This window comes from Gymnoscopelus microlampas (assembly GCF_963454915.1).
Source record: "Gymnoscopelus microlampas genome assembly, chromosome: 3".
In the NCBI taxonomy this organism is placed as follows: domain Eukaryota; kingdom Metazoa; phylum Chordata; class Actinopteri; order Myctophiformes; family Myctophidae; genus Gymnoscopelus; species Gymnoscopelus microlampas.
In genome coordinates, this window is record NC_139940.1 from 32,465,994 (window position 1) to 32,490,993 (window position 25,000).

The following is a 25,000-nucleotide window of genomic DNA, read 5'->3' on the forward strand; positions in this document are numbered from 1 at the left end:
ATCAATACATCATTTATTCTCAATGTGTGGACCTTATGAACCCCTGGGTTGGGGTGCGGGCAGGTCACAGGATAATTTGAAATGTGGAACAATGCATATTTTTGAATATTGCCCATGATAGTGTTCTTATGACCTGAAAATATGTATTAAGCTACTTCACGATTTCCTCCGCCGATCAATCAAGTGAAATAGCGTAGCTGTGAAACATAAAAAGTGAAGTGAAAGAGTGATGTAGGCATTCCTCTATTTGTAGAAGTCACGAGTCACACAGATTGAGACCGTCTGATTTAAGTCCTCCACGCTGTGCCAGAGATTATCTCCTCATCATCTCATAGCAACAGTGTTTGGGTTGGCTTGGGGCCTGGTGCCTAGGTCTCTCTCACTCTCTCAATGTCTCTCTTATTCTTTTCCCTCTCTCCTTTCTCTCTTTACTGCTGTATATCGTCTCTGTCGGGTGGAAACCTTGTACGTCCAAAACTGTTGCTAAAACGTTCAAAAAGATAGCAATAATTGCATATCTAGAAGCTCAGAACGCGTCACTTTAGCATCAGGAAGTAAGGCATTCATTTACAAAAAAAGAAAAAGAAAAACATGAACAGTTATGGAGCACGGTGGCACAGTCGGTAGTGCTGTCGCTCGGGCGCGTTCTCTCCTCCGCGTCATCAGTGCCCATACCCTATAGGTGAGGTTGGCGAAAAGGCCTTTCTGTGTGGCGTTTGCATGTTCTCCCCGTGTCCCCTAGGGTAGGTACCCTCACAAAAATACTGCCTCCCCCTGGTCAGCCGAGGCCCCTACCGGGGAACCCCCCCCCCCCTGTCAGGTGATAAGAAGCGGCCTTCTCACTCCTCATGCGTTGAAGGAAGCATGAGCTCAGTTCGGGGCTCTCCCCAGGCTGGCAGATGGAGAGTACCGCCCGGGATTACAGCTTCGGCAAATTTGGGGGAAAAAAGACAAAGAACTAAACATGAAAAGTCGAAGTGTGGAGATACGAGGTTTCTCCCCGACAGCAACGATATCATGCCTCCGTCTCCCGTTTATTGCCTTCTTCACTGCAAACTCAGCAGGCTTGTGTTTTGACTTCTCTCTCTCTCTCTCTCTCGCTCACCCCCACCCTCTCCTGTGCACCCCCCACTCCCCCGGACCTCTGTATCTGACTATTCAAACCACCTGCTGCTTCTCTCTAAGGCGTTATTGCCCTACAAAACCCACACATCTGTGTGTGTCACTGTTTGACATTCAGCATGTCAAAAGCAACTGTTTATTGGTTGAGTCAAACCTCTGGGAGCCTCCCACACGATCTGATTTTAACCCATTAAGACCGGGAACGCGCATTTTTAGATTTCTTTGGCTATTCAAAAAATCGGTGCCACGCTACGAGCTTGTAGATCTGATTTAAAAAAAAAAAAAATCATGGACATTTGTGCAAATCATATATATATATTTTTTTAAAGCCAACATTTTTAACTAAAATCTTTGGTTCTGATGGGGATTCTACAAATGTCTTCTAAATCTCAGTGGTTATCACACCTTTTCATGTCAAGGGCCACCCAAAATGATGTGTATTGGGTCGCGGACCCCTGTCTCAAAATGTTTTGTTCCAGGGAAAGATTTGAGTTAAAAGTGTATATATATATTCAAAGATTTGCACACATTTTCACCATTTTCTTTTCAAAAATAGCCCAAAGAAATCTTAAAAACAACACAGATGCGTTCCCGGGTCTAAATGGGTTAATGTAGCTACGCAGGGCCGTGCTGCCCTAGAAAAGCACCTGTTATGGAAGGATGGCTCTCCTCTCTCGCGTCACGTAAAGTTAATTTATAGCCATGGTGGAAGGATGTGGCACAAAACAGAAATATGCAACGTGTCTGCACCCTTTAGTTTTTGGGTCCATTCGTGCACTCTTCAAATTTTTTGGGTCCATTCGTGCACTCGTCAAATTAACGCTGAGGATTTTTACTGTGCGATGATGACTTCAACCTTCAAGACCTTTTCCATGTGAAAGGAATGGTTAAACCTCTGTGTTAGACTGTATAATATGGTTCTCATTCAGCTCCGGATCCACGTCGAATACATTTTAAATCACACTCTTTTCTAACACTGTGTGGATGCCCGCAAAAAGACAAGCCAGGGTCCCATTCGGTGGTTTTGGACTTTGGCGCTGTGCAAAGAGCTAAGTGCCAGTTTGTTGTGGGGCGCGGGATGGGTGGCCACAAGGTCGCATGAGGTCACTGCTGTCACCTTGAGTGGTATGATAAACAGTGTGTCTCTGGGATATGATGATGATGATACCAAAGACAGAGAGAGAGAGAGAGAGACACACATATTCATGGTTCTGGTGTTGGTCCAGGGTGTGTCTCTGTGGGATCTTGGCTCAGGCTCTGCTAGAGTTCAGTCACCCTGCCAGAACCTTCCTGACAGACTGGGCCAGGCCGGACTGTGTCGAAGGCCATAGGCACACAGACTGAAGGACCAGTCAGTGTGTTAGCTGGTGATCATAGGGAGTGGTCCGCTCACTGACAGTCAGGCCATGTGTCACACACACACACACACACACACACACACACACACACACACACACACACACACACACACACACACACACACACACACACACACACACACACACACACACACACACACACACACACACACACACACACACACACACATGTGCGCGCACGCACGCACCCACACACGGATACACAATTCCTCCTCCTCGTCTCTGCTGCTCTGGACAGTGTCACAAATGGTAAAACCCTGACCATGAAATTCATAACTGCCGGACAATTTTAGGTCAAGATTGTTTATTAATGAGGGAGTTGTCCTCTGTGCTCTGTCTGTATACGTCTGTTTTTCTTTTTTTATTTACATAGTCATTATTTCACCAGGTATAAAATATCGAAAATATAACAGTTTTAGGAATTTCACAAAATGTTTCATGTGTAGCTTAAAATACAGGCTATATAACTATTCATTACAATAAAATATTCATGATGACAATGATTTTAACAGTGTAACTCATTATGGTGTTGAAACTGGGATAGCCAGTTCACCATCTGACAATTTTAATTATTTTGCAGCTTTGTGGTTCTGCATTTGACATACAGTACACTCAGGGTTTCATTTGTAAGAGAGAGAGAGAGAGAGAGAGAGAGAGAGAGAGAGAGAGAGAGAGAGAGAGAGAGAGAGAGAGAGAGAGAAGAGAGGGGAGCACATAAACTTCTTTGTACGCCAAATAGTGAAATTAGCCGATCTACAAGCTCACAACGTGTCACGTTGTGATGCAATCTGAATGTGAGCTGGTAGATCAGCTATTTTCAACAAATTTAGAAAATTCACCCAAAATAGGGACGACATTTGCTGTTGACATTGTTTGTTAAATTGTTAAACTGTGATATTATCAAACATAAATATCAAACATATCAGAGAGTCTACATTCCCCAAAAGGACATGCGTGTATTTAATTCAGTCTGACCAGAAGCAAGGATAAAATCTTATCCCCATCGGCCATCAAAATGAATGACCAATGGGGGGATATCAAAAGAATGGATTCCCATCCCCCCCCCAGCAAGTCCAACTTGCTTCGTCGCACGACACAGTGAAATAGCAGAGCTACAAGCTCTCAATGTGTCGCATCCACGACGCATTGTCGGTCGGCTGTCTGCGTGCGACGGAAGTATTAATCAGGCTTTATACAGTATATCTTATCTAACAACAACACAGTGCAGAGTCCAACTGTCCAGCTGAGTTAGAAACGTATTCCCTTGTCTGTCTGATTTGATTAACCCATTAAGACCGGGAACGCATCTGTGTGTCATTTTTAGATTTCTTTGGGCTATTAAAAAATAGATCTGCTATTTTTTTAATAGCCAAAGAAATCTTAAAATGACACACAGATGGTTCCCGGTCTTAATGGGTTAAAACAACGAACTGGCTGCAGCGACCTTGAATATCAGCCAGATCTTTGTGATAAGAAGAATTTGTGACAAAAAATGCAGCATAATCTAGAGACCCCATGCGTGTCTAAAACAGCTGCTGGTGTCTGTCAGCTCTTCTGAGTGCATTGAACTTCTCCCTTCCAGGCTAATACGTATATATTTGGAGTAATGGTCTCCAGGACACCGGCCAAAGAGCTGTTTTAGGGATTTCTCAGTTGGACTTTGATTTTCTCTGCATGTGTCTGTGAATGAACCGAGGTCCTATAAGGTAACGGCTAGACAGACATATGTTTAGTTGGCTCAGCCTTACAATATTTGACTACAGTGCTATTGAGAAATCGATGCGCGGTTCACTGGTGATAATGACCACGCCTTCAAATAATACATGGTCATGAGTTGTTTATTTATTGACGTAAGAGAGGTTGTTGTGGAGATGAGTGGAATGGTGTGCAATGGGACGAGGGAAGGAGGGGATGTAGGGATATAGGGGGGCTTAGGACAGTGGTTCTCAACCAGTGGTCCGGGGACCACCAGTGGTCCTTGAGGGGGTTCCAGGTGGTTCCCAGCTAAATGATAGAGAGTTGGTAACCAAATATAGATCTTTTAACTCTTGAGAGCGTAAAATGAAACCCTTACGATGGACCCTTACGGGTCCACTTGGTTTCCATTCCTAAGCCAATAATTTGATTAGTGGCGGGAAGCTAATGTATCTGGTAGGAGACTCAAATGAGACTCTTTGAGTCTCCTACCGGAGAGACCGCCGGTCATCAAGCCAGTAATTGATAGAAAATAAGTAATTTTTTGGGTGAACTACTCCTTTAAACACTGAGTCTTTGGCTTGGGGGTCCGTTGACTATTTTCTGGTCCCCGGTGGCAGGGGAAATTGCTTTTACAGCTTCACCCAGCTTCGCCCGGCCCAGTACACTTGTACTGTGAAAATAAAGTTGATTCTGAATCTGATTCATATGGCTCTGATGAGCTGTTATAGCGAACCAGAGACCTTCCCATTCCCAGACAGCCTCTCTACCTCTACTCCAGTGGTTGTCAACCTTTTTCATTGTCAAGGACCCCCAAATTGACACATATTAGCCCACGGACCCCCATTTTAAAAGATATGCCAGCAGGGACTCAACCATTTTGATTTCTTGGGGGTCCCAATCTACACTGTATCATCGTCATTAGTGTTCATGTAACTCTGAGAGTGTACAAATGGAACGGTCCATTTGGTTCCATTTGTACACTCAGAGTTACAGACACATATGGGTCAATTTGGTTCCTAACTATTAATTTGGCTGGGGACCCCCTGGAACCCCCTCAAGGACCACTGGTGGTCCCCGGACCACTGGTTGAGAACCGCTGCTCCTACTCTATAGCTACAACCTCCACCCCATTAGGAACTTGACAGTACATGCGAGAGAGTTGAAAGACGGGGGAAAAACAGGGGAGACTCTGGGGGTGCTGGAGGGGTGCAACATAAAAAAGCACAAATGACAGGTAGACATGGGTATACGTAGGTATAAATACCTCAGTGATTGGCAGGAGGGGAGGAGATAAGAGGAGATAAGGGGAGGAGTTGTTAATCAGGTGAGATTGTTATCAGATGTGATGTCTTCCATGCTGAACATACTGCACATTGTTCCAACTCCGTGTGAGGACATCTGTGAGAGCTACGACTGTAGTATTAACACTGGGAACACTGTATTAACTCTCAGTGGTGTAAAATAACTAAGTACATTTACTTAAGTACTGTACTTCAGTACAATTTTGAGGTGTTTTACTTTACTGGAGTATTTCCAATTGTCTATATTTTTACTTCTAGTCCACTACATCTCAGGCTACTATTGGTACTTCTTCCACCACTGATGTGGGAGGGATACAACATGGCACTGTTGGTAAAACCTCAATTACTCATGACCAGGGGTCATCACCATGCTGGCTTGTGGTGGACATTTTGGTCAAAATATGTTTTGGGCCATGGACATACAAAGTGAGTGGACAACAATATTACCAGAAACACATAAAGAGCTTGCCCTGAATGACCATATAACAGGTCTGTGTACAGGGTGCAAATGGACAAATGGAACCAAATGGAACCAAATGGACCTTTACGGGTCCATTTGGTTCCATTTGTACACTCTCAGAGTTATGGGGTACTTAACATATTGATGACCCCTGCTCATGACAAAATGACCAAGTGTCATATCAGATGGGCTGCGTGATGGATACATCTCACAAAGATCCCACTATTAGTACTGTTGCAGAATGGATGCATAATTGTACACGGGGGTGGGGGGGGGGGGGGGGGGGCTAACAACTGTCAACAATGCATGTCTCTGAAGAAATAACACTATAGCATTTATCACGAGGCCCGGGGCAGCTGCTGTAGAGAGGCGTCAATTCCTCTGTGCCTCTATTCTGAGTATTCCCAGGTACACGCTTAGCAATGGTCTAGAGTATCAGCCAGATTCTTGCTAATGAAATGGACACTGCTGACAAGTCATGTCTTGATTTATGAGCAGAGAGCGGCTTAGTTGCGATAGTGACCTCATCTTCACCGTGATTGTGTGTTTTCTGTAGTCTTGCCGAAGATGATGATCTTGTTGTTCAGTCCAGTGGTGTAAAGTAAACTAAGTACATTTACTCAAGTACTGTACAATTTTGAGGTACTTTTACTTAACTGGTGTATTTCCGATTGTCTATACTTTTACTTAAAAGTAAAAGTAACTACTCCGCTACATCTCAGAGACAAATGTTGTACTTTTACTCCACTACAATTATTTGAAAACGTTAGTGTCTAGTTACTTTGCAGATTTAAATTAATAATTAATATTTAAATTTATATTATTACATTTTATACCTAGACTATATGAAAATAGCCGATCTACAAACTCACACACTCAATGCGTCGCGATGCGACGTGTTGTGAGCTATTTTCAAACATTTTAGTACTTTTACTTTTGGTACTTTAAGTACATATTGATACCAATACTTGTGTACCTTTATTACTCAAGTAAATCTCGAATCCCAGACTTTTTACTTGTAACGGAGTACTTCTACATTGCAATATTGATACTTTTACTTAAGTAAAACATTTGAGTACTTTTTCCACCAACTGCAGTTCAGTGCCCCAATTCTGATCATGTTCCCCCTGCATGTGTAGGCCTGTTTGGTTATCTTGGGATGGAGTCAAACTGTGTGAAGATGGATTGCAAAATCCGTCAGAATATCCATGGGTGTTGATTGGACAATCAACAAGGTTCTCCTAGTTCCTGCACACGGCATATTGCTGATATTACACACAGCAGGGCCAGGGCTTTATTATAGTCCCTGGACATCAGCACATCTACTGTTTTCACTTATGCCTGATTTACTGTATACTCAGATGTGCATCATGTCATGCATCAGAAATAGCCGATCTACAAGCTCACCCATGCGTCGCAGCGTGACGCACTGTGAGCTTGCAGATCGGCTAATCTCGATGCGCGACACCGGCCCACGGCTAAAGTATGAACGAGAACTTTAGTCCAAGTCACTCTCTGTGAGAGCTTCAGCTAAATGCCTGAAAAGCGGTGTAATGTAATGCAATCATAGGGATTGCCTCACTCTTTTTAAGAAGTGCTGAAAGGCTAGGTGGCACAGTTTATGTAGTGCTGGCATTCTGAGCCGTAGTTTCATCGCGTCGATGTCCAGAGGAGTAAACGGCTATGCATAAATGCAAGAGCACGTACACAGCATAATACACACACATGACTTCCATATCATGTTGTGTAGGCTGGTTGGCCAAGACCCTAGCATGATTGGCTATCAGCTGTTGTCGGACACACACACGCACGCACGCACGCACACACATATGATACATGCATGCACCCACGTGGGCATACATACACACACAGCCAATCTTGAAGACAAGGGAGGGAAGGAGTGCTGGTGTCGGGTTACCGTGTAGAGAAATACTCATTATTCCCTCCCTTTCTTTCCCCCTGGGACAATGTCCAGTGTCTCTACCCCACCCCACCCTATGAACTTTTCAGTCAAAAAAAATACCAAAAACTTTAAACACAATCCCTTATGACTGACACACATAATTTGTAAGATGTATTTTCACACTCTCCCTCTCCTCTCTCCCTGCGCTCTCGTTTTGTCTGGGGAATCTCCCTTCTCTCACTCTTCCCACTCCAACTGTGTTGCCATCGCTGTCTTCCCAACATCTGCTGAAGTCATTCCTAATAGTAGCTTTGATACATTATTCAAGGCTGAATTAATCTGGTCAGAAACATTCAGTGGCTCGGACACTCTCCGTTAAAAACAAAATGCCATCAGAACTTAATGTCTGGATTCTTTTTTTTTTTCAGGGTTAGGGTTAACATTAGGGACAGCTTTCTAGTCTGTTTTGTATAAAGAAAAAATGGGGGGGGAGACAGAAAAGAAAGAAAAGGCATATTGGAAACTTTTCAAACCATCACCATTTCTCTATCCTTCCAAATTGACCCCTAATTTCTCCGGCCTTGACCAGACAGCATTTTGCGTCTTCATTATTATCACATTTAAATCGTCCCATCTCCACTTGATCCTTGTTTTACTGTAATTTACAAATCACCTTGTCACCCAAAGAAAATGTGTCCTGACCCCGGGGCCAAACCACACTTCTCAGAAATGCATGGGAGAATCAACCATTCGGGTTTATGAAGTCTAAGTAGGGCACTGACGCTAATTAATGACGACTGAAATAATGGATTCCCGAACAAGCTACCATTTATCTCATGTTTTATGGTAACCACCAGCTGGTCAACGCAGGGCAGACAGTAAACGTATTAAGTTGCTCATTTTCCCTCTGCAGAATAGAAGTATAAGTCATTACCTTGGTAATTCCCTTTTTCCCAGTTTGTGTACTTGTACGTAGGTCTCTGTTTTGGAGCAGGTAGCATAGGAAACCCCTGCATGAGGTCACCACGGAATCCTCTGCCTTTTTCACTTGACATGAGTTGGCGTTGGTGTTCAAAAAGTAAAAAAGAAAAACAACCACATCACACAAACAGACAGAAATATACAGAGCGTCTGGCAATCAGTCATTTAACGGACACAAGTTTGGCTGCTGCTCTTTACACTTCATCTCCTACAGGCTTTTACAGAACTGCTTAATGCTTGTTATAGAGAATCTATTGTGAATCACCAAAGCACTGTTTATTGACTGAGGGCTTCAACTAGGAAGCTTCAACTGAAAATTGTGTTTTAATGCTTGTTACAGAGGATCTATTGTGAATCACCAAGGCACTGTTTGTTGACTGAGGGCTTCAACTAGGAAGCTTCAACTGAAAATTGTGTTTTAAGTTAACCCATTAACTCTTTGACTGCCACGAAATAACACATTGTTTGCCACACCATCTGCCAGTGATTTTCAAGTGTTTTTGCTAACCTTTGAAAAATCATGGAATATTTTCCGTGATCACGTCTTCACGGCGATCGCCGGGTCAAAAATGTCCAGTCGTGGTAATCCGTTGCGTAGTTGTGGCCAGTTGAATGTGGCTTGTTTCTGCCAAAAAGAAACAGAAACGGAGATAAAGCCATTTTTCCACAACCAATTAACAGGAAATAAACAAGCAGGTTTTTTTTACATTCTGCAAATCTTTATATATTTAATGCGAACATTTGTAAACATTTTTGTTCCAGGGACCCCTAAAAATATATATATATATATTCAAATATTTGCACACATTTTCAAGTTTAAAAAAAAAAAAATCAGATCTGCAAGCTCATAGAACTCACTCGGTGCCACGCTATGAGAAAATGACAGAGATGCGTTCTCGGATTGAATGGGTTAAACAGCACTTTGACCTTGGTAAAAAAAAGAAACAAAAGAGAGAAAGAAAGAAAGAAAGAAAGGCACCCTGAATAGTTGTAACGAAATTTGTCAATTATGCCTTTTTGGAAAATACGATTATGCCAAACAAACAAATAACTAAATGTGTGAATTACATTTCTGTATTATGTTATACTCATAGAGTATTTAAATTAAATTAGCCTGCTATTGGTATGGTAAATGTTTTTGCTGGATAATTGGGGCCCGCTGAGACGTTGCATCTCCGCTTTCCCTCGTAACCTCGTCTTCCTCGTGTGTCATGAAGCCATTAAGCAATGGAGAGTGTGATAGCAGGAAACTCTTGCTCACAATGTTTATGCCAACAAACACAACAATCCAAGCATTATCTGCAGATTTACTACAAGCATTATGTTGCCAGTAGTCCTGGGTGACTGTTTCATTTCCATAGGACACATGGATAGAAAGAACGCTGTCAGCGCTTAGCCGCTTACTCATCAAATTAGCAGAGCAGAGAACTTCATTCAGCTCTCTTTCTTTTCCTTTCTTTTGTCTTTTTTTCCTTCCATTCTTTCTTTCTATCATTTCTTTCTGCACCCACTTGTCTCGGATTACTCCCACGGGCACACCCACCCACCCACCTATACACAGTCTCTCTCATACACACACACGCGCACACACGCCGCACGCACACACACGCACACCGTGTTGAAAACATATGCCGTGGTGTTAACTCATTCACTGCCAGAATAGATAAATGAATGAATCCTCCATTGCTTGATTGATTTTTCGATTTTCTTACTTTTTCAAGTAGTCACAGAATATTTATCTTCAGTATGATCGTTGCTAATCATGGGGGGTTTCACTGTAAAAAAATGTCATCGCGTCCCCCCGTTCGCTTGTTATAGGCCGTTGAAAATGTCTCGCCAAAAATGCAGAGCAAAACACAGGAGGCGAGATTCAGTTGTTTTCCCAAATATGTTCCCAAATACCAGGAAGTGAATGGAGGAGTACATTTTGGGATCACGTGAATTCCTGGTTCTGTGTGTATCCAGGGATGAAATGGTCACTCATGTGTTAGCTAAGAGCGCCATCTAGTGGAAACACAAAAACAACTCTAGAAACGTCAGAAGACGGTGTTGGCAGGGAATGAGGCAAGTGGTCAGATGGTTGGGCCAGTACCGTTGGTGTAGGCGAGTGGTAAACAATGCTAAAGTTAAAGCTAAGGCTGTCTGGAATTCTAGAATCATTTTCAGGTCATACACACACACACGTAATACTGTTTGCACGCACGCATGCACGCACGCACGCACGCACGCACACACGCACACACGCACACGTATGTGAAGGCAGTTCACATGAAATTACATTCAGATGCTCAGTTATGGATACATCACACCCTAACCGTAACTGTAACCTTATGAAAGAGCAGTAAAATGAAATTGGGGACACCGGTTTTGTCCCCAATTAGACATGCATCCTAAATATTGTACATCAAACCAGATGTACTGTACCAAGTTTGACCCAGAAATGTGGCTTATTTCAGAAACACACAGAAAGAGACCCCACACACTCAGACCCACACATACAGACGTGCACATGCGCCCATGCTCGTGCATTTAGAGCAAACGCACACACACACACACACACACACACACACACACACACACACACACACACACACACACACACACACACACACACACACACACACACACACACACACACACACACACACACAAACACACACATAGAGAGTGAATTGAGCCTCCAGCCCTTTATGGTTAGAGGTTAGAAGCCATTTTAGACTCGGCTGTGTTCCCGCATGTGCAACTCTCTGAGGACCCTGTTCCCATCTCTGCCCCGCTCTCTCTCTTTCTCTCTTTTTCTCTCTCACACACACACACACGCACACATGCACACACACACACACACACACACACACACACACACACACACACACACACACACACACACACACACACACACACACACACACACACACACACACACACACACACACACACACACACACACACACGCACGCACACACACACACACACACACACACACACACACACACTCAGATCCACCACCACCCTGTGTGTTCTAACTTCTAATAGGTTGATGTATTTACAGTGAGAGGAGGTCCAGCAGTGATAATAGCGGTTGTAAAATCATCTCTCCGCTGTTTACACACCAATCTTTGTCTTATCTACGTCATTATATACACCTGGAGCTGTGTGTGTGTGTGTGTGTGTGTGTGTGTGTGTGTGTGTGTGTGTGTGTGTGTGTGTGTGTGTGTGTGTGTGTGTGTGTGTGTGTGTGCGTGTGCATGCTTGTGTGTTGGGATGGCCCAGTCATTGGGAGGCGACGATGTGAAACTATGGATTGCTGCTGTTAACTTTTCTGTACTAATGCATCATGCATAGTGAGTCATTCAGGAGTCTTTGTATTTGTGATTATATTACTCTGAGAGGGCCTGCTACGCTACTTCAATCCACTACTATGTCCTGAACTGAATTGACCTTTTAGTATTGTAGCATCATTCTGCTCCCCGTCTGTTTCAGACGGGGAGCGATTTACGCGCCTTAGTAATTCATTTTCAATGAGATGCGGGCGATTATTTGGGACGCGCTGAGAATTTGAAGGCAAGCGGGCGTGGCCCCTGTGAAATTCTCGCGCTCGTTTCATGCACACGCCCCTGAGTGGCAAGAGCTGGATTGTGTTCAGCCTTTTTTCCACGCCTTAGGGCCGTTTCAGACGGGGGACTATTGGCGCGGGCGTTCTCGCTTGGATCAGCGGGGATCACGGTGCGATCATTGTTGTTTTGTCCTCCTGCGCGTAGCTTTGGGGAAAAATACTTTCAATCCAGCTCTTGCCGCCCGCGGGCGTGTGCATGAAACGAGCACGAGCGTGAGAATTTCATGGGACCGCGCCCACTTGCCTCTCCTTCTTCAACTTCTCTGAGCACAAATAGACGATCTATAAGCTCCTTTATTCATTCAACCAGTTGTAATCTTCATTGCATGCCATATGTTGACTACATCTAGATCCTAGATCATGAATGCATTTAATAAACTGCACAAGGGAGTACTAATCTAGAAAATGTATGTGTTCTTGTTTTAGATGTGCATACAGTATGAACATTGTCCATCCTCTTCATGCACAAACCATGCATTGACATTAAACGTATGCAGTAAAATCCTCAGTGTTCATTTATCCACTTCACTTGTACCTCTTGGCGTGCACAAATGAACATTTGTACACTACACTCCCAAAGTTAATTTAAGACTCAAGATTATAATGTGTTGGTGATGAGCTGTTCAAAAGGTGCACGCTCGCTGTGGTCAGTCAGTCAATCAGGAGTCAGTGTTATTCTGAGGTCTCTGGTCTACAGTTATCTACTTTTGCTGTGTCTGCATCCAGGCAGTTGGACTGAAGAGACATTACAACATGGAAATAGGTGTCTGCTGCCCACTCCTCCATTTAGAGGATGATATCATTCTCTATCACTGTGTGTGGATGCACACGGTGAGACCACACACACACACACACACACACACACACACACACACACACACACACACACACACACACACACACACACACACACACACCGGTCAGAGGTTATTTAATGCCCACGAGTTGAGCTTCTCGGTTATCCAGACAGCGCTGCTGTCACGCAGTGCCATAGAGGCTATCAGATTCTCCCAGGCTATCCGATCTCCTATCTACACAGCAAAATGTGGAGCGTTCCTTTAACTCAGAGAGCGTAAACACGGACCCTTACGGGTCCCTCTTTAGACAGCCTGCACTTCAGATTTGACTGGAGTAGAGAGAGAGCGTGATGTTTGGTCATACGCCAACAACACTTATAGTCAACAGCCAAGTAAAAAGATCACAAGGCAGGTCTATAATTTGATACGGCATTAACTAGTGCATTATGTCAATGGCCGATGCCAGTGGGGTCACCGAGGCGATAAACCTGACATATTAAAACGGTGGATGTGCGAAACAGGAAGTGTCGTCTCCATAGAGTTAGATCAAATAGAAGGAGCACTGAAATCATATTGTGAGTATCTCCTGTGCTATGGTTAAGATGACTGCGGTAGCATTTTAACAATGCTGCAGGGACATGCTTCATGTTTGGTGGGTATGAGTTTTGGACTATTAAGCACAATATATTTTATGAAATTATGCCATTTTCAATGTAATGCATTACTTACTTACATTATTACTTTACTCCATTACTTAACCACTTAAATCCTCTACAATCCATTGACTGGGGTCCCCTAGGGTTCTATACCCTTTTTTTCCTCTGCAGTACACCAAACCTGTTTGCCGAAAATAGCCGATCTACAAGCTCACAACGCTTTGCAACGAATATGCCGAATATTTGCTTATTTTAGCAGAATGTTTGCCTATTAGGACATGCCCAGAAGAGATTGATTGATTGAATACTTTATTAGCAGTTTGCAAAAAAAAGCACAGGAAAGTACAGTTCAATACAAGGTCGGCTAGAGAGATGCTAAGATGCCTGTGGTTATGTGTGGCAGACAAATGACCTTTCAGTCATTTTCAGTCTGAATTGGGAATGCCCTTTCTATCCCTCTCAGCTCTATGGCGTTACCCATACCCACTACCACAAATGTGATGCCCAGTGCAGATCAGATGACTTTACTTTGTTATTTATACGTGCAGACGTGTTTTCGGTGACATTTTGCTATTTTATTTGATATGTGAGATCTGGCAGAAGTGATGTAATTTGGACCAAAAATAATGTTTAATGCCATACTGTGGCACAGTAAATGTATGAACTAACCGGTACCAACTTATACATTGCAGTGTGAGAACTCTGTATCTCATAAAGTATTGAGATATTTATGGAGAAACAAAATCCAACAAAAAAACATGAACTGTATTGAATTTTCTTTCCACTGATGTCAACATTAATTATATACTGTACGTAATTGTACTGTGTCCATTTGAATTCCACTTCACAGATTCAGTCATATACTGTACACACAGTATGATGGGTAATTTTTTACACTTTCATAGTAAAATGTAAAAAATGTGTTAGAATACGTTATCCTGTACTTATGTATTATGATTGTATCCTCTACTTCAGTGATTCTCAACTTTTCTGGACATGAACCCCCAAAATAATTATATATTACCCTGACAAGCACTTGGAATTGTAGGAGTTGAGGCATAACATTTTGTTTGACTCTGTTCCACAGATAGAAAATAGCAGATCTACAAGCGCGAGGCTTGGAGAAAAAAAAGCCTCTTTTTTATATTATTTGACGATTTGGCCAATGTTTGACCAGTTTTTAGTTTGTTGATTTGATACAGTAATGGTCTTTTTCCCCTTAATTTTTTCATTATTTTAGGTATTAAAAAGGTCTTAAAAGTCCTTAAATTGTCAACTGAGGACCCTCCAAAAAGCATGTGGCAACCCCCTGGGGGTCCTGACCCACAGGTTGAGAACCACATGCTCTATTTTATGCACCTATTAAATCACACCATCAAACTATATTTGCTATTAACTGTCCAGAGCCCCCCCCCCCCCCCCCATAAATACAGTATGATGTCTAAGAATAGAATATCCTCGCTGTCAGGTAGGAACCTACAACCGTCTACAAACTGTTACTTTTCAGCAAGAGAACTTGTGTTCCAATGGATCCAAGGTAGTTCTTATTTAGTCACAAGCTCTTGTTAATGCCTTTCATTGATTAAATAAGCATAAACATTCAAAAAATGTATGAACATTCAAAAATAAGCAAACCTATAATCTACAAGATCATGACGTGTTGTTGGGATGTAACTTCTTTGCTACTTTTGCGCAACTCTCTGATGAAGTATGAAACAGGCCATTCTAAAAAAGATGCAGATACAAGGTTTCTGCCTGACAGCGACGAGATATACTCTCTTCTTCGCTAGTCGGAGCGAGATATATGGCTTACAATGGAATGCCATTTATTATCTCTGCTGAAAGGGGAGGTGCACCCCACTTATCCCCCCGCTCACATCACGCTTTGATGATACAGTACAGTCTGAATCTGCCCTGTCACCAGACCTGAGATATCTTTAACCCACAGCACTGCCCCTCTTTTTCTATAAATTAACCCGTTAAGACCGGGAAACGCATCTGTGTCATTTTTAAGATTTCTTTGGGCTATTCAAAAATAGCAGATGCCGATCATTTTGGAGGTGCTTTACAGGAAAAAGTTTGAGAACCACTGATATAGAAACGTGCGTTTTTCTGAAAACTGTTAGGAAATGTGTGTAAATCTTTGAATATAGTTTTTTAAAGCGAACATTTTGAACTCAAATCTTTGCTTCTGGGGGGTCCCTGGAACAACATATTTTGAGATGGGGGGGTCCGTGGCCAAATACATATCATTTTTGGTGGTCCTTGACATGAAAAAAGTTTGAGAACCACTGATATTATAGCAACATACGTTTTTTGCAAAGAAAACCTGTTTTGATTTAGAAGACATTTGTAGAATCCCCCAGAAGCAAAGATTTGAGTTAAAATGTTCGCTTAAAAAAATATACATTCAAAGATTTGCACACATTTTCACGAATAAAAAAAAAATAGCACATCTACAAGCTCATAGCGCGGCACTCGGTGCCGCGCTATGAGCTTGTAGATCTGCTATTTTTGAATAGCCCAAATAAATCTTAAAATGACACACAGATGCGTTCCCGGTCTTAATGTGTTAAACTAAAGGCCTTGCTGTTCGTGTCTATATCGGTGATATAAGAGTCCATAAGAACAGATGGAATTTCTCCTCCTATATTTATTTACACTCAATGCTCCCTCATAACGCTCGCTCAGAGCTATACTGTGCTCGTCCTCTTTATATAGAGCATTCCAAAGCCCTGATGCACTGAATCAATACGCATAACGCTTAGGCCGTGTATATATACAGCCGTATACGTGCTGACAGAAACGTGTTGGGTTGTTTGGGGTAGATCTGAAGCGGCTGGGGCGTGTGCAAGTTTTATAAAGGGTACTTTGGGGGTAACATTTTTGCGAGGATGATAGTTGGCTTTTGGGATGGATGCAAAAAGGTTGTGAAGAATGCGTGAGGCAGATTGAAAGGGACGAGGGAATGGGGCGCACAGGGATTAGGGTGATTTAGATGTTTAGCTTTCCTGCTCACAATCTCAGAGAAAGACTTTCCTGCAGTAGCTGAAAATGTGCGTATCCTGTGCTAAAGATGTGTTCAAAGCACCACATGTTGTGTCATTTTACAATGCACCTTTGCATATTTAACCCATTAAGACCTGAGGCCGATTCTACAAATGTCTTCTAAATCCTAACAGTTTTCTGAAAAAACGTATGTTTCTATATCAGTGGTTCTCAAACGTTTTCATGTCAAGGACCCCCAAAATGATATGTATTTGGCCGCGGGCCCCCATCTCAAAATATGTTGTTCCAGGGACGCCCAGAAGCAAAGATTTGCATAAAAAAAGGAAAGGAATTTGTGTGGCTTTGGGGCAGTAAGATGTGAAAAAGATCATCAAGATTAAGGCCAAGTATAGGTGACGAGGGGAGGGGGTTTCAAGTTTTGCAGTGGGGGTTACAGTGTAGGTTACAGTTTGAAAGCATGGTGTTCGGGCTGTTCCAACTTGCTCTGAAGCAGTTCAGCCATCAACAAACGCCTCGAGCCCTGATCCCTTTGCAAGGCCTTGCAGCAACATTCTATATTGTCATCTCATGCCAACAATACTATGTGTGAGACCTGGTACAGAGTCCTATTGAGTAAGCCAGACAGCTATAGCCAGCGATGCGGCATACTCTTATTTCCATTGCTCCATAGCTATTTCATCCACTATGACCCTGTTTCATAATTTAATAATGTGCACCGTCTTATCACAACATCTTACTTAAGGATCTATATTTTGTCTCTGCTGACAGTTAAACACTCAGGGAATACAATTCAAGCGAGGTGAATTATCATTCCAGTTGGTCCTCATCTCATAAAGTGAAAGCTCACCAGCACTAAAATGATTGAGGAGCTGCTGGTTTACAACGCCTCGCGCTGTGCGCTTGTAGATTTCGGCAAAGAGGTTTGGTGTAGGAGGGGGAAAAGGAGAAAATCAAGTACTAAGTATTGAAGGTTTAAGTGGTTAAATGTCTGAATTTGAACCAAAAAAAACATTAATTTACTCAGCACTGAATGATGATAGTCAATGAAGCTATCTATGAAATCTATGAACACATTTTATCTGCAACACAATTGTATGCAATGTAGGGGATCCCTGCTTCGTCTCTCTCTCAGCTAGGGGGTCCTTGCGCTCAAAAACGTTTAAGACCCCTGATCTACAGTAGTGTACTTCTGTTATACGCACAGTATGTGTGTGAATCAGTGTTGATTTTGACATCAAATTTTGATTTAGTTTCAGTCATAGTCTTTTGACATTTAGTTTTGGTCATATTTTAGTCATCCGGAAAGTTTTAGTTTCAGTCTAGCTTCAGTCGACTAAATATCATAAGATTTTAGTCGACAACAATATATTTTGGGAGGCCTTGATGGCATCGAAATAGCTGATTTTCAGCCAGCTGCATGCCGAAAATAGCCGATCTGCAAGCTCACAACACGTCGCGCTGCGACGTGTTGTGAGCTTGTAGATCGGCTATTTTACCCGAGCGCAACCAAACATAAAATGACTTAGTCATAGTTTTAGTCATCATAGCTTAGTTTTTATTTCGTTTTTATTTAGTTTTCGTTTGTGAAAAGATTTAGTCAAACTTTTTTTGTCATAGTTTTAGTCGACGAAATCAACACTGGAGTGAATGTATATGTTTGTGATAGAGCCGTGCCCTAGTGAGTGTAAAGTGATGGAGGAGCTGTTCCTGTGTTGACTCAGCAGTCATGTGTTGTGTTGTGTTGTGTTGTTGCAGCTGGTCCGTGGGGGAGTGGGGGGGTTGCAGCCGGAGCTGTGGAGGAGGCGAGCAGACACGGCAGGTCCAGTGTGTCCAGAGGACCAGCCAGACCAACGTGGACGTCCTGCCTGACCCTCAGTGTGTCCAGCCCGCCCCGACCAGACGGCAGGCCTGCGGCACAAACAGCTGTCCGCCGGTTTGGACCACGGGGCCATGGTCACAGGTGAATATTTGCATCTATATGCGTTATGGTGGTGTGGATCTGTCAATATGTGTGCTTAACCGCACGGCCATGGATGGAGGCATAATTTCTTCCCGGTTGACCATCTGTATGTCCGTCTGTCAGTGTTGCCAGATTCTGTGAGAGAAACAAGCAACCAGGTCTAGGAAAACCAGCCCAAAAGAAGCGACTATCGGCACATGAGCAACATATACTTACATCAGCTATTTGAAAATAGCAGATCTACAAGCTCACAACGCGTCGCGATGCGACGCGTTGTGAGCTTGTAGTTCGGCTATTTTCAATAAAAAAATATGGACAGCGTTACGCCCATAGACTCTACAGACCCTAAATGAAGCCTATTTTTCAGCTATTTCAAATCCGTCGTCTTTCTATATCCTATGGACTCGGAAATTCATTCTATTTGGGACCCGAGCGGGGGTGTGGAATTAATGCTATTGGTTGTGTAGCTTAATCAATCAAATCATCACAAGGTAGCCATGCCCCTCCTACAGCATACCCTACTTTATCTTAAAATTATTTAAAATAAATGGGACCATAATTTACCAAAACGCATATCATGGTGATTGAAAAAAGACTTTAAACTAGCGACTGGAAGCATATAGTATTTATGACAATGTTTATTAAGGTAATAAAATCAAGTGCAAAGTTCGGCAAAAACCCATCCGCTTGAATGTAGCCTAATTGCTTCTGACACCAGCACGGGTGAAACAGCAAGGCCATTTATATGAACTGTCACTTCCTATATAGCCTCAATTTACAACTTGGAAGCTAGCCCCTTGGTCTGTAAGTACATCCGTACGTATGTCCATACATCCATGCGTACAGTACGTCCGTATGTACAGTACGTCCGTATGTACGTCCATTCCAACCTTGTGAACTATCTAAATTTACCAACCGTGCGCTCACCACCTGGTTAAAATAGAAACGCTGCCTCAGGGTTACAACCATGTCTGTCCAGACTGATATAGTATATGCTGTGAAGACTTCGAAGGAAACTAATGAACATGTCATGTGAGGTCAAAGTGACCATGACCTTTGACCACCTACTTCCAGTCCAAGTAAACGTTTTGTGCCAAATGTCATGAAGTTCCCTCAAGGCGTTCCTGTGATATGATGCTCATGAGTTTGGGACGGACATACAGACGTACAGCGTGCCGTAGACGGACAAACCCGAAAACATAACGCCTCCGGCCACGGCTGAAGCATAAAAATGTGAATGAGGTCATCTTACTCAAAATGTCCCTAACTAGCTGCTATAAACCATGTCCGGCTCACTTTATCACTTCCTCTCCATTCTTCCAAAGGTGTCTATGACTCAGAGGAGTGTGTGTGTGCTTTGTAGACCTTTAGCTCTGCGGGTTGATTCATCCCATAGGATGCTGTTAATTGGCTGACGTGAAACAGTCTCAAGGATTTGGTAATGATCTCTAGGCTGTATGGTTATGTGTGCATATAACCACAATGGCCATATCCCTGGTAATGTCCCGGGAAAGACATTTAAATCAAGGGAAGGACGCTACCTCATTGTTGGGAGACAGTATGGAAGCCAAACTGGGGGAAAAATAAAACCCTGGAACCCTTTATTTGTGCTTTGCAGTGCTCACGCAAGTGCGGAAAAGGCCTGAGGAAGAGAACAGTGCTGTGCACGAACACAAACCCCAACAGCCGAACGCACACACTGCCGGACAGTTCCTGTGTGGGCCTGCAGAAACCTGCCAGTCAAGACTCGTGTTTCATCAAACGTTGCCAGAAACAACGTAAAGTCCAGTGGTTCGTCTCCACATGGCAGGAAGTAAGTCTGTAGTTTCTTTAACAGGCACTTCTTTTTGTTACGATTATTTAAACATTGCAGGCGGTAGAGCCAGTCATTTAGAATGGCTGGATCAAAAATGAATAGTGGAGGAGAGAGAGCATGTTCCTTTTGTGTCAGGATGTCGTCAGTGGGGAACATTTGTGGATTGTGATTAGAATTTCTCTGTCAGAACAATGAAACGATCTCTGTCTTTCTCTTTTCCCCTCTCTCCTTTTATTCTCCAGTGTTCAGTAACCTGTGGTCGTGGCTCTCAGATGCGCTTCATCAAATGTGCAGAGAAGGTAATGTTATTCTACTTTGTGTGTCTCAGATATAAGTTGAATAATTATATACTGATTTTTTTGGCATATCATGTGAGTACAGGCTTATTCAGAAGAATATTTAAATGGCTGATGACATCTTACACAGACTTTTGTTTTCTTTACCCTCCCCCCTTTTTTTAAAAAACAAAAAAACAGGACACTGCAGGGAAGTACAGAGAGCTGGCAGCCAAGAAGTGCCACCATGTCCCCAAGCCCTCTGTAGAGGTCCAGAGGCCCTGCGTCATGGCCGACTGCCCGTCCCGTACCACCCCAGCAGCCCACCCCTGGAGTACCTATCACCACTACCGCCCTCCCCAACCTCTGCCTCAACCTCAGCCTCAACCTCTGCCTCAGCCAGATTGGTACTCATCTCCTTGGTCCCAGGTAAATTCACTTAAATTACCATCACCTGTGACATGTTTTTGAATTGTGCAATCAATCACTTCCCAAGTGCTCCCCCGAAACACGTGGCCTTCAGTTTACACACACACACACACACACACACACACACACACACACACACACACACACACACACACACACACACACACACACACACTTGAAATTGACAAGTGACCTTGACATTTGACACACACACTCTTGAAATGAGGTGTGGTCTTGGTGCATTTCTATCTTAGGCACAGTGAGAAATGTTATAAGTGATTGCACTTAGACCCAGCCCGAAGCTGGTCTTAAATCTGGCGTAGTGACAGCAAAGGCATTTCCTTACTATTTAGAGAGAGCATTATGAAGATGCGCGCCTGTGTAGGCGGCAGGCGGGTTTGCAATGCACGCACACTGCTTGACAAGTGCTTGTGATCAAAATCCACCTGAATTCAACAAAAAGTGACAGCACGACAATAAGAATGTGTCGTGAATAATTATAAGAATAATGTCTTTGTGCATCTTTGGAGACCAGAGTGGAGAGGAGGGGGGGACGAAGAAAAAAAAAAGTTCATGCAGTTTATTCAATAAGCAGTTAACATGTTCAGATACCTCTAGTCACGTAGGAATGTCATAAATCGATAGCCTCCTGGCTTTCTTTATCTGTCTCATGCTCAACGTGCAGCAGTAATGGCTCATCTAAAATGCAGGGCTCTTGACACATAAAGTGCGCAGCTATCCGTCATTCTTTACAGTAATAAGTAGCTTTAAAGAAATTCCTAACTGAGTATGAGCATAATTATGATTATTAAGTTGATATCACAGATATCATATGTCTCTTGGACATGAGGAGTTATTAGGCTACAGGAGGAGGACATGAACATAAGGACATGAACATGAGGACACACCCCCAATGCAATTGCGCCCTGCACCATAGATTGTCTAAAACATTGAGCCCTTATTCTGTTAAAACTAGTGTCTGTCTGTTACCATGTCCCTCATTAAAGCCTTTGCTTTTCCGCAGTGCACGGTGACATGTGGAGGAGGGGTGCAGGCCAGGACGGTCCAGTGTTTGGCCCAGGGGAAACCCTCCTCTGGGTGCACCCTTCACCAGAAACCTGCCATGTCCCAGGCCTGCAACACCAACTTCTGCCCACAGCCAGAGAAGAAAGGTACTGAGAGACTGTAGTTCAATAAAAATGTGCACTAATTCATACATACCAGACTACGATTTAAAACTACGATTCCTACAGTTGTGTTTAACACAGCTTAAAAGTCATGGATAATGTAATACAGAAAATACAGTATACAGTGTAATACAGGGAATACAGGCGTTTTTTTTTCACCCATTAAGACCTGGGACGCATCTGTGTCATTTTTTGATTTGAGCTAAAAAGCATTATTTTACACTTTGGCTATTCAAAAATTGCAGATCTACAAGCTCATAGCGCGGCATCGAGTGCCGCACTACGAGCTTGTAGATCTGCTATTTTTGAAAAATCGTGAAAATATGTGCAAATCAAATCTTTGCATCTGGGGGTCCCTGGAACAATGTATTTTGAAATGGGGTTCTTGACAAAAGTTTGATAACCACTGATATAGCAACATACGTTTTTTCAGAAAACTCTTAGGATTTAGAAGACATTTTGTAGAATCGGCCTCAGGTCTTAAAGGGTTAAGTATTTGTAAGTGCTTGCTTTGAAATAACACATGTCCCTTTCATTGTTGATGTACCGAACGTGAAATAAGCTCTTCAAATGTTTTCCCTTTGTATTTCAACAGACTTGGTATGCAAAGATTACTTCAACTGGTGTTACCTGGTGCCCCAACATGGAGTCTGCAACCACAAGTTCTACGGCAAGCAGTGCTGCAAATCCTGTTCACATTCAAACCTATAATTGGGACATCTGACATCTGTCTTCAGTGCTGACGGTTAGGTAGACACAAGACTATGTTTGATGTCCATGCTTGTAAAGACAGTTTTTTTCATTGAGCATTTTGGCAAGCACTGAAAGACAAAAATACATTTCAATGGAACTGAAAGAGCGTTGAAGTGCCCTTTCTTCTCCAAGCGATGCCGGACATCCTGATGCAAGAACTCAAAACCTGACAGCAGGTGTCTTAACAGGAACGACGTGATCAGGAACCTAAATAAAGGAGGGAGTCGTGGGAAGAAACCAGGAAAACAGCTATCTTGATTAAAAGGTGAAAAGAGTGATGTGTGAAATACAACTTTTTTTGTCCAAGATACACACAGAAGAGTACCAAACGTCTCCCAGTAAGGCAAAAGGAAATCCTTACTGGCCAAGAGGGAAAACTACAGTATTCACTCAAGCAGGGCTACCTGGCAAGATATGAAGTGATGATGATAAGCCCTTATCTACAGTGCAATTCATTACTACGTTTACAGACCTGACAAAGGGGGTACATTGGAAATCTGGAGCCTATATAGGACGACGACTGTACGAAAGAAGCACAATAGACAATGCATTTTGATTGAAGACTTGGTTAGGACAAGCTGGGGATGGATCAAAGTGGGCTTCTTTTACATTTGGACAGTGGTTGAATGTTACTGGTGTCATGCAAACAAAAAAAAGCAAACAACTGTTGTGAACCTCATCAGACATAAGAGAACTCTTAGTACAAGAAGGGTCAAGGACAGCTTGTATGCACTGGGCTTTTTCCGTGCTCTTACAGTAAATGGTGCTACAACATTATGTCTTGAATTGTGAAATCAATGGAGAATGCAAAACCTAAACCTTTTTAGTTTGTTGATTTATTTATTGGCTTTATAATACAGTGTTGATGGAAAACTGTATTGCTAAGCAGCATAATGTGTCATGTTATTATCGTAAACCTCTCACCTTTTGTGTATTTTGTATGTTTCACAGGATTCCATACTGACAAGCTGCACCTTTTTGTTCTTTTAGAATTGTAACCATCTATTTTATGTCATTTTGTGCAGACATGTTCTGACATGTCAAAACCCCAACACAGCCTCCCGCCTGTCAGTGAGGATTAGCCATTATTAGGAATGTGAGTAGATAAGCATCATGAACAATCAAAGCTATGAGTGATGTTTTAATAGCAACTGCCACCTTTTTCTCTGTTACATTTGTCTTCAAAATCTTATGAAAATCCACACGGCCATCGTCAGTTGCATGCATTGGTATGGCACTAATGAATATGGGTTTTGTATGGGTTAGTGTTAAAAGCACTGAGAGATGTTGGGCTGAAGATATATCAATGTGAATATTCAAATGTCACAGACATAATAATAAACAAATCTATGTTCAGACTGCAGCAATTATGATGACGCTTGAGTGGTGACTTTGTCTTCTACAGGTTTTGCAGCACAATTTGAGACTGCGGGACTGTAAGTTTCAGTGAATGTTGCCTTGCCGAAGAAGACAAACAAATGTAATATCTAGTGGTCATATCGTAATCGTATCCTTTATTTAACCAGGTAAATGTCTCATTTAGATTAAAATCTCTTTTCCAAGAGAGACCTGACCAAGAAAGCAGCACAAATGAATACGTGAAGTGATCTATGGATTCAGGAAATATGAAGGTGACCAACACATCAAGAGACAGTGTATTG

General features: G+C 42.7%; 1 protein-coding gene across 1 annotated transcript in view; it reads left to right on the forward strand.

Annotated features, from left to right (window-relative positions):
- Positions 1-24,554, forward strand: part of adamts16 (ADAM metallopeptidase with thrombospondin type 1 motif, 16) — a 96,699-nt gene extending 72,145 nt beyond the window's left edge. Inside the window, exons 19-24 of the mRNA XM_084052308.1 lie at positions 18,675-18,879; positions 20,498-20,692; positions 20,938-20,994; positions 21,172-21,399; positions 22,424-22,571; positions 23,182-24,554. Of these exons, the coding sequence (XP_083908434.1) occupies positions 18,675-18,879; positions 20,498-20,692; positions 20,938-20,994; positions 21,172-21,399; positions 22,424-22,571; positions 23,182-23,297 (949 nt within the window). The 3' untranslated portion in view covers positions 23,298-24,554. The remainder of the gene's footprint in view (positions 1-18,674; positions 18,880-20,497; positions 20,693-20,937; positions 20,995-21,171; positions 21,400-22,423; positions 22,572-23,181) is intronic.
- The last annotated feature ends 446 nt before the right edge of the window (positions 24,555-25,000 follow it).